Source organism: Haliotis cracherodii, unplaced genomic scaffold (genome assembly GCF_022045235.1).
Source record: "Haliotis cracherodii isolate W230 unplaced genomic scaffold, xgHalCrac1.p SCAF_27, whole genome shotgun sequence".
NCBI classification, from domain to species: domain Eukaryota; kingdom Metazoa; phylum Mollusca; class Gastropoda; order Lepetellida; family Haliotidae; genus Haliotis; species Haliotis cracherodii.
The window spans coordinates 797859-807453 of record NW_027266283.1 but is presented as its reverse complement, the minus strand read 5'-3'; the positions used below and the strand labels follow the sequence as shown (position 1 = coordinate 807453).

At 45.9% G+C, this 9595-nt stretch overlaps 4 protein-coding genes and 1 pseudogene across 4 annotated transcripts; 2 read left to right on the top strand and 3 right to left on the bottom strand.

Annotated features, from left to right (window-relative positions):
* Positions 1–62: 62 nt before the first annotated feature.
* Positions 63–452, top strand: LOC139473129 (proteoglycan 4-like). Its single transcript, XM_071255646.1, has one exon. It carries the CDS (start codon positions 63–65, stop codon positions 450–452), a length of 390 nt encoding a protein of 129 aa, XP_071111747.1.
* Positions 453–518: 66 nt separating this feature from the next.
* LOC139473128 (cornifin-A-like) lies at positions 519–869 on the top strand. The gene has a single exon (XM_071255645.1). The coding sequence runs from the start codon at positions 519–521 to the stop codon at positions 867–869; it is 351 nt and encodes a 116-aa protein (XP_071111746.1).
* A 44-nt stretch (positions 870–913) lies between these two features.
* On the bottom strand, positions 914–1284 carry LOC139473126 (cathelicidin-B1-like). The gene is made up of 2 exons (XM_071255644.1): positions 1281–1284; positions 914–1191 (listed from the first exon to the last, which is right to left on the bottom strand). Exons 1-2 carry the CDS (start codon positions 1282–1284, stop codon positions 914–916), a joined length of 282 nt encoding a protein of 93 aa, XP_071111745.1.
* A 16-nt stretch (positions 1285–1300) lies between these two features.
* Positions 1301–3858, bottom strand: LOC139473125 (ice nucleation protein-like). Its single transcript, XM_071255643.1, is given in 3 exon segments — positions 1301–2370; positions 2653–3645; positions 3855–3858. Coding segments are annotated over 3 exon segments (2067 nt in total).
* A 16-nt stretch (positions 3859–3874) lies between these two features.
* On the bottom strand, positions 3875–9166 carry LOC139473124 (ice nucleation protein-like; annotated as a pseudogene).
* Positions 9167–9595: the final 429 nt, after the last annotated feature.

The following is a 9595-nucleotide window of genomic DNA, read 5'->3' as shown; positions in this document are numbered from 1 at the left end:
AACCATCTGATCCTGAGACAACTGGACCATCCGATCCTAAGACAGCTGAACCATATGATCCTATGGCAACTGAACCATCTGATACAGTGACAACTGAACCATCTGATCCTGAGAAAACTGACCCATCTGATCCTGTGACAACCAGACCATCTGATCCTGAGACAGCTAAACCATCTGATCCAGTGACAACTGTCCCATCTGATCCTGAGACAACTGACCCTTCTGATCCTGAGACAACAGAACAACCTGATCCAGTGACAAGTGATCCATCTGATCCAGTGACAACTGAACCATCTGATCCTGAGACAACGGAACCATCTGATCCAGTGACAACTGAACCATCTGATCCTGAGACAACTGAACCATCTGATCCTGTGACAACTGAACCATCTGATTCTGTGACAGATGAACATTCTGATCCTGAGACAACTGAATCTTCTGATCCTGAGTGAACTGAACCATCTGATCCTGAGACAACTGGACCATCCGATCCTAAGACAGCTGAACCATATGATCCTATGGCAACTGAACCATCTGATACAGTGACAACTGAACCATCTGATCCTGAGAAAACTAACCCATCTGATCCTGACACACCTGACCCATCTGATCCTGAGACAACTGAACCATCTAATCCTGAGACAGCTGAACCATCTGATTCTATGGCAACCGAACCATCTGAACCAGTGACAACTATCCCATCTGATCCTGAGACAACTGACCCTTCTGATCCTCATACAACTGAACAACCTGATCCAGTGACAAGTGATCCATCTGATCCAGTGACAACTGAACCATCTGATCCAGTGACAACTGAACCATCTGATCCTAAGAAAAAAACTGACCCATCTGATCCTGTGACAACTTAACCTTCTGATCCTGAGAAAACTGAACCATCAGATCCTGAGACAACTTAACCATCTGATCCTGAGACAACTGACCCATCTGATCCTGAGACAACTGAACCATCCGATCCCGAGACAGCTGAACCATCTGATCCTATGGCAACCGAACCATCTGAACCAGTGACAACTATCCCATCTGATCCTGAGACAACTGACCCATCTGATCCTGAGACAACTGAACCATCCGATCCTGAGACGGCTGAACCATCTGATTCTATGGCAACCGAACCATCTGAACCAGTGACAACTATCCCATCTGATCCTGAGACAACTGACCCTTCTGATCCTGAGACAACAGAACAACCTGATCCAGTGACAAGTGATCCATATGATCCAGTGACAACTGAACCATCTGATCCTAAGAAAAAAACTGACCCATCTGATCCTGTGACAACTTAACCTTCTGATACTGAGAAAACTGAACCATCTGATCCTGTGACAACTTAACCATCTGATCCTGAGACAACTGAACCATCTGATCCTGAGACAACTGAACCATCCGATCCCGAGACAGCTGAACCATCTGATCCTATGGCAACCGAACCATCTGAACCTGTGACAACTATCCCATCTGATCCTGAGACAACTGACCCATCTGATCCTGAGAAAACTGAACAACCTGATCCAGTGACAAGTGATCCATCTGATCCAGTGACAACTGAACCATCCGATCCTGAGACAGCTGAACCATCTAATCCTGAGACAACTGACCCATCTGATCCTAAGACAACTGAACAACCTGATCCAGTGACAAGTGATCGATCTGATCCTATGACAACTGAACCTTCTGATCCTGAGACAACTGAATCTTCTGATCCTGAGTTAACTGAACCATCTGATCCAGTGACAACTGTCCCATCTGATCCTGAGACAACTAAACCATCCGATCCTGAGACAGCTGAACCATCTGATCCTATGGTAACCGAACCATCTGAACCAGTGACAACTATCCCATCTGATCCTGAGACAACTGAACCATCTGATATAGTGACAACTGAACCATCTGATCCTGAGAAAACTGACCCATCTGATCCTGTGACAACTGACCCATCTGATCCTGAGACAACTGAACCATCCGATCCTGAGACAGCTGAACCATCTGATCCTATGGCAACCGAACCATCTGAACCAGTGACAACTATCCCATTTGATCCTGAGACAACTGACCCATCTGATCCTGAGACAACTGAGCAACCTGACCCAGTGACAAGTGATCCATCTGATCCAGTGACAACTGAACCATCTGATCCTGAGACAACTGAACCATCTGATCCTGTGACAACTGAACCATCTGATTCTGTGCCATCTGAACCATCTGATCCTGTGACAGCTAAACATACTGGTCCTGAGATATCTGAACCTTCTGGTCCTGTGACAACTGAACCATCTGATCCTATGACAACTGAACCTTCTGATCCTGAGACAACTGACCCATATGATCCAGTGACAACTGAACCATCTGATCCTGAGACAACTGAACCATCTGATCCTGAGTTAACTGAACCATCTGATCCTGAGACAACTGGACCACCTGATCCAGTGACAACTGTCCCATCTGATCCTGAGACAACTAAACCATCCGATCCTGAGACAGCTGAACCATCTGATCCTATGACAACTGAACCATCTGATCCAGTGACAACTGAACCATCTGATCCTAAGAAAAAAACTGACCCATCTGATCCTGTGACAACTTAACCTTCTGATACTGAGAAAACTGAACCATCTGATCCTGTGACAACTTAACCATCTGATCCTGAGACAACTGAACCATCTGATCCTGAGACAACTGAACCATCCGATCCCGAGACAGCTGAACCATCTGATCCTATGGCAACCGAACCATCTGAACCTGTGACAACTATCCCATCTGATCCTGAGACAACTGACCCATCTGATCCTGAGAAAACTGAACAACCTGATCCGGTGACAAGTGATCCATCTGATCCAGTGACAACTGAACCATCCGATCCTGAGACAGCTGAACCATCTAATCCTGAGACAACTGACCCATCTGATCCTAAGACAACTGAACAACCTGATCCAGTGACAAGTGATCGATCTGATCCTATGACAACTGAACCTTCTGATCCTGAGTTAACTGAACCATCTGATCCAGTGACAACTGTCCCATCTGATCCTGAGACAACTAAACCATCCGATCCTGAGACAGCTGAACCATCTGATCCTATGGTAACCGAACCATCTGAACCAGTGACAACTATCCCATCTGATCCTGAGACAACTGAACCATCTGATATAGTGACAACTGAACCATCTGATCCTGAGAAAACTGACCCATCTGATCCTGTGACAACTGACCCATCTGATCCTGAGACAACTGAACCATCCGATCCTGAGACAGCTGAACCATCTGATCCTATGGCAACCGAACCATCTGAACCAGTGACAACTATCCCATTTGATCCTGAGACAACTGACCCATCTGATCCTGAGACAACTGAGCAACCTGACCCAGTGACAAGTGATCCATCTGATCCAGTGACAACTGAACCATCTGATCCTGAGACAACTGAACCATCTGATCCTGTGACAACTGAACCATCTGATTCTGTGCCATCTGAACCATCTGATCCTGTGACAGCTAAACATACTGGTCCTGAGATATCTGAACCTTCTGGTCCTGTGACAACTGAACCATCTGATCCTATGACAACTGAACCTTCTGATCCTGAGACAACTGACCCATATGATCCAGTGACAACTGAACCATCTGATCCTGAGACAACTGAACCATCTGATCCTGAGTTAACTGAACCATCTGATCCTGAGACAACTGGACCACCTGATCCAGTGACAACTGTCCCATCTGATCCTGAGACAACTAAACCATCCGATCCTGAGACAGCTGAACCATCTGATCCTATGACAACTGAACCATCTGATCCAGTGACAACTGAACCATCTGATCCTAAGAAAAAAACTGACCCATCTGATCCTGTGACAACTTAACCTTCTGATACTGAGAAAACTGAACCATCTGATCCTGTGACAACTTAACCATCTGATCCTGAGACAACTGAACCATCTGATCCTGAGACAACTGAACCATCCGATCCCGAGACAGCTGAACCATCTGATCATATGGCAACCGAACCATCTGAACCTGTGACAACTATCCCATCTGATCCTGAGACAACTGACCCATCTGATCCTGAGAAAACTGAACAACCTGATCCGGTGACAAGTGATCCATCTGATCCAGTGACAACTGAACCATCCGATCCTGAGACAGCTGAACCATCTAATCCTGAGACAACTGACCCATCTGATCCTAAGACAACTGAACAACCTGATCCAGTGACAAGTGATCGATCTGATCCAGTGACAACTGAACCATCTGATCCTGAGACATCTGAACCATCTGATCCTGTGACAGCTGAACCTACTGGTCCTGAGATATCTGAACCTTCTGGTCCTGTGACAACTGAACCGTCTGACCTTATGACAACTGAACCTTCTGATCCTGAGACAACTGAATCTTCTGATACTGAGTGAACTGAACCATCTGACCCTGAGACAACTGGACCACCTGATCCAGTGACAACTGACCCTTCTGATCCTCATACAACTAAACCATCCGATCCTGAAAAAGCTGAACCATCTGATCCTGAGACAATTGACCCATCTGATCCTGAGACACCTGAACCATCTGATCCTGAGACAACTGACCCATCTGATCCTGAGACAACTGACCCTTCTGACCCTGAGACAACTGAACAACCTGATCCAGTGACAACTGAACTATCTGATCCTGAGAAAACTGAACCAACCGATCCTGAGACACCTGAACCATCTGTTCCTATGGCAACCGAACCATCTGAAACAGTGACAACTATCCCATCTGATCCTGAGACAACTGACCCATCTGATCCTGAGACAACTGAAGAACCTGATCCGGTGACAAGTGATCCATCTGATCCAGTGACGACTGAACCATCTGATCCTGAGACAACTGACCCATATGATCCAGTGACAACTGAACCATCTGATCCTGAGACAACTGAACCATCTGATCCTGTGACAACTGAACAATCTGATTCTGTGAAAGATGAACCATCTGATGCTGTGACAGCTGAACCTACTGATCCTGAGATATCTGAATCTTCTGGTCCTGTGACAACTGAACCATCTGATCCTATGACAACTGAACCTTCTGATCCTGAGACAACTGAATCTTCTGATCCTGAGTAAACTGAACCATCTGATCCTGAGACAACTGTCCCATCTGATCCAGTGACAACTGTCCCATCTGATCCTGAGACAACTAAACCATCCGATCCTGAGACAGCTGAACCATCTGATCCTGACACAACTGAACCATCTGATCCTGAGACAACTGAAGCATCTGATCCTATGGTAACCGAACCATCTGAACCAGTGACAACTATCCCATCTGATCCTGAGACAAGTGAACCATCTGATATAGTGACAACTGAACCATCTGATCCTGAGACAACTGAACCATCCGATCCCGAGAGAGCTGAACCATCTGATCCTATGGCAACTTAACCATCTGATCCTGAGACAACTTAACCATCTGATCCTGAGACAACTGACCCATCTGATCCTGAGACAACTGAACCATCCGATCCCGAGACAGCTGAACCATCTGATCCTATAGCAACCGAACCATCTGAACCAGTGACAACTATCCCATCTGATCCTGAGACAACTGACCCATCTGATCCTGAGACAACTGAACCATCCGATCCTGAGACGGCTGAACCATCTGATTCTATGGCAACCGAACCATCTGAACCAGTGACAACTATCCCATCTGATCCTGAGACAACTGACCCTTCTGATCCTGAGACAACAGAACAACCTGATCCAGTGACAAGTGATCCATCTGATCCAGTGACAACTGAACCATCTGATCCTAAGAAAAAAACTGACCCATCTGATCCTGTGACAACTTAACCTTCTGATACTGAGAAAACTGAACCATCTGATCCTGTGACAACTTAACCATCTGATCCTGAGACAACTGAACCATCTGATCCTGAGACAACTGAACCATCCGATCCCGAGACAGCTGAACCATCTGATCCTATGGCAACCGAACCATCTGAACCTGTGACAACTATCCCATCTGATCCTGAGACAACTGACCCATCTGATCCTGAGAAAACTGAACAACCTGATCCGGTGACAAGTGATCCATCTGATCCAGTGACAACTGAACCATCCGATCCTGAGACAGCTGAACCATCTAATCCTGAGACAACTGACCCATCTGATCCTAAGACAACTGAACAACCTGATCCAGTGACAAGTGATCGATCTGATCCTATGACAACTGAACCTTCTGATCCTGAGACAACTGAATCTTCTGATCCTGAGTTAACTGAACCATCTGATCCAGTGACAACTGTCCCATCTGATCCTGAGACAACTAAACCATCCGATCCTGAGACAGCTGAACCATCTGATCCTATGGTAACCGAACCATCTGAACCAGTGACAACTATCCCATCTGATCCTGAGACAACTGAACCATCTGATATAGTGACAACTGAACCATCTGATCCTGAGAAAACTGACCCATCTGATCCTGTGACAACTGACCCATCTGATCCTGAGACAACTGAACCATCCGATCCTGAGACAGCTGAACCATCTGATCCTATGGCAACCGAACCATCTGAACCAGTGACAACTATCCCATTTGATCCTGAGACAACTGACCCATCTGATCCTGAGACAACTGAGCAACCTGACCCAGTGACAAGTGATCCATCTGATCCAGTGACAACTGAACCATCTGATCCTGAGACAACTGAACCATCTGATCCTGTGACAACTGAACCATCTGATTCTGTGCCATCTGAACCATCTGATCCTGTGACAGCTAAACATACTGGTCCTGAGATATCTGAACCTTCTGGTCCTGTGACAACTGAACCATCTGATCCTATGACAACTGAACCTTCTGATCCTGAGACAACTGACCCATATGATCCAGTGACAACTGAACCATCTGATCCTGAGACAACTGAACCATCTGATCCTGTGACAACTGAACAATCTGATTCTGTAAAAGATGAACCATCTGATGCTGTGACAGCTGAACCTACTGATCTTGAGATATCTGAACCTTCTGGTCCTGTGACAACTGAACCATCTGATCCTATGACAACTGAACCTTCTGATCCTGAGACAACTGAATCTTCTGATCCTGAGTTAACTGAACCATCTGATCCAGTGACAACTGTCCCATCTGATCCTGAGACAACTAAACCATCCGATCCTGAGACAGCTGAACCATCTGATCCTGAGACAACTGAACCATCCGATCCTGAGACAGCTGAACCATCTGATCCTGAGACAACTGAACCATCCGATCCTGAGACAGCTGAACCATCTGATCCTATGGTAACCGAACCATCTGAACTAGTGACAACTATCCCATCTGATCCTGAGACAACTGAACCATCTGATATAGTGACAACTGAACCATCTGATCCTGAGAAAACTGACCCATCTGATCCTGTGACAACTGACCCATCTGATCCTGAGACAACTGAACCATCCGATCCTGAGACAGCTGAACCATCTGATCCTATGGCAACCGAACCATCTGAACCAGTGACAACTATCCCATTTGATCCTGAGACAACTGACCCATCTGATCCTGAGACAACTGAGCAACCTGACCCAGTGACAAGTGATCCATCTGATCCAGTGACAACTGAACCATCTGATCCTGAGACAACTGAACCATCTGATCCTGTGACAACTGAACCATCTGATTCTGTGCCATCTGAACCATCTGATCCTGTGACAGCTAAACATACTGGTCCTGAGATATCTGAACCTTCTGGTCCTGTGACAACTGAACCATCTGATCCTATGACAACTGAACCTTCTGATCCTGAGACAACTGAATCTTCTGATACTGAGTGAACTGAACCATCTGATCCTGAGACAACTGGACCACCTGATCCAGTGACAACTGGACCACCTGATCCAGTGACAACTGTACCATCTGATCCCGAGACAACTGACCTATCTGATCCTGAGACAACTGACCCATCTGATCCTGAGACAACTGAACAACCTGATCCAGTGACAACTGTACCATCTGATCCTGAGACAACTGAACCATCCGATCCTGAGACAGCTGAACCATCTGATCCTATGGCAAATGACCCATCTGATCCAGTGACAACTGAACCATCTGATCCTGAGAAAACTGAATCTTTTTGTCCTGAGACAACTGAACCTTCTGATCCTGAGTGAACTGAACCATCTGATCTTGAGACAACTGGACCACCTGATCAAGTGACAACTGTACCATCTGATCCTGAGACAACTAAACCATCTGATCCCGAGACAGCTGAACCATCTGATCCTGTGGCAACTGAACCATCTGATCCAGTGACAACTGAACCATCTGATCCTGAGAAAACTGACCCATCTGATCCTGTGACAACTTAACCATCTGATCCTGAGACAACTGACCCATTTGATCCTGAGACAACTGTACCATCCGATCCCGAGAGAGCTGAACCATCTGATCCTATGGCAACTTAACCATCTGATCCTGTGACAACTTAACCATCTGATCCTGAGACAACTTACCCATCTGATCCTGAGACAACTGAACCATCCGATCCCGAGACAGCTGAACCATCTGATCCTATGGCAACCGAACCATCTGAACCAGTGACAACTGAACCATCTGATCCTGAGAAAACTGAATCTTTTTATCCTGAGAAAACTGAACCTTCTGATCCTGAGACAACTGAGTTTGACCAGAGACAAGAACAAATTGAAGTGCAGTGATCTGGTGCCAAAGCAGAGCTTAAGTGTTACATGCATAATCATAATCAACTCTCCAGTGTGGTTTCCACCTATTCTCAAAACCCGCTCAGGTCCGGGTTAGAATTTGACTTCAGCAACCCATGCTTGCCGTAAAAGGCGACTAACGGGGTCGGGAGGTCAGGCTCGATGGCTTGGTTGATGCATGTCATCGTTCCCAATTGCGTGGATCGATGCTCATGATGCCAATCACTGGATTGTCGGGTCCAGACTCGATTGTGTGACGGGTCTCCGCCGCACGTACCTGTTCTGTAGTTTGTACGAAAGAGCCGCTGGGACAAGGCATGCTGAGTTGGAAGGTGAGCCACAGAGTGGGTAACAGTCGCTGTAGATTTCCTATACGGAGAAAACCTGTAAAACTTGGATCGCTTCTTCTCAATTTTCTTAACGGCTCTGGCTTCAGCTCGGATCATCCTTCTTTCATCGTCGGAATTGTAGCCAGCTCATAGTTTTCACATTGACGCACTTTCCCACCAAGCTTCTGACGTATGTGCTTGTTTGATGTGCTCATTTCTTCTTTCAGTGCGTGAAATCTCAGTAGCGATCAGCTCGTGAAGATACCCCCCTTTTCCATAGTCAAAAGCAGATTTAATTTGCTTCAAATTGTTTACAGTGTTAGCATTGAAGTTACACTGTATTTTATGGCCATCACGTTTCCACGCGATATCTTTCTCAGATTTAATTTTCTGCAGTTCTAATGATTTGTTTGTGTGTTTGATTGTTTTTTTAACGCCGCACTCATCTATAATCTAGTCATCTACAAAAATCATTAGTTATGAAAACAATAGAATCATTTGATGAGAAGTCGACCAGTTATATGGAACAAAATATATGGAGTGATG

What these genes read in the sequence shown, in the direction of transcription:
- LOC139473129 (XM_071255646.1), top strand. Translation starts at nt 63, where the DNA reads ATGGCAACTGAACCATCTGATACAGTGACAACTGAACCATCTGATCCT.
- LOC139473128 (XM_071255645.1), top strand. Translation starts at nt 519, where the DNA reads ATGGCAACTGAACCATCTGATACAGTGACAACTGAACCATCTGATCCT.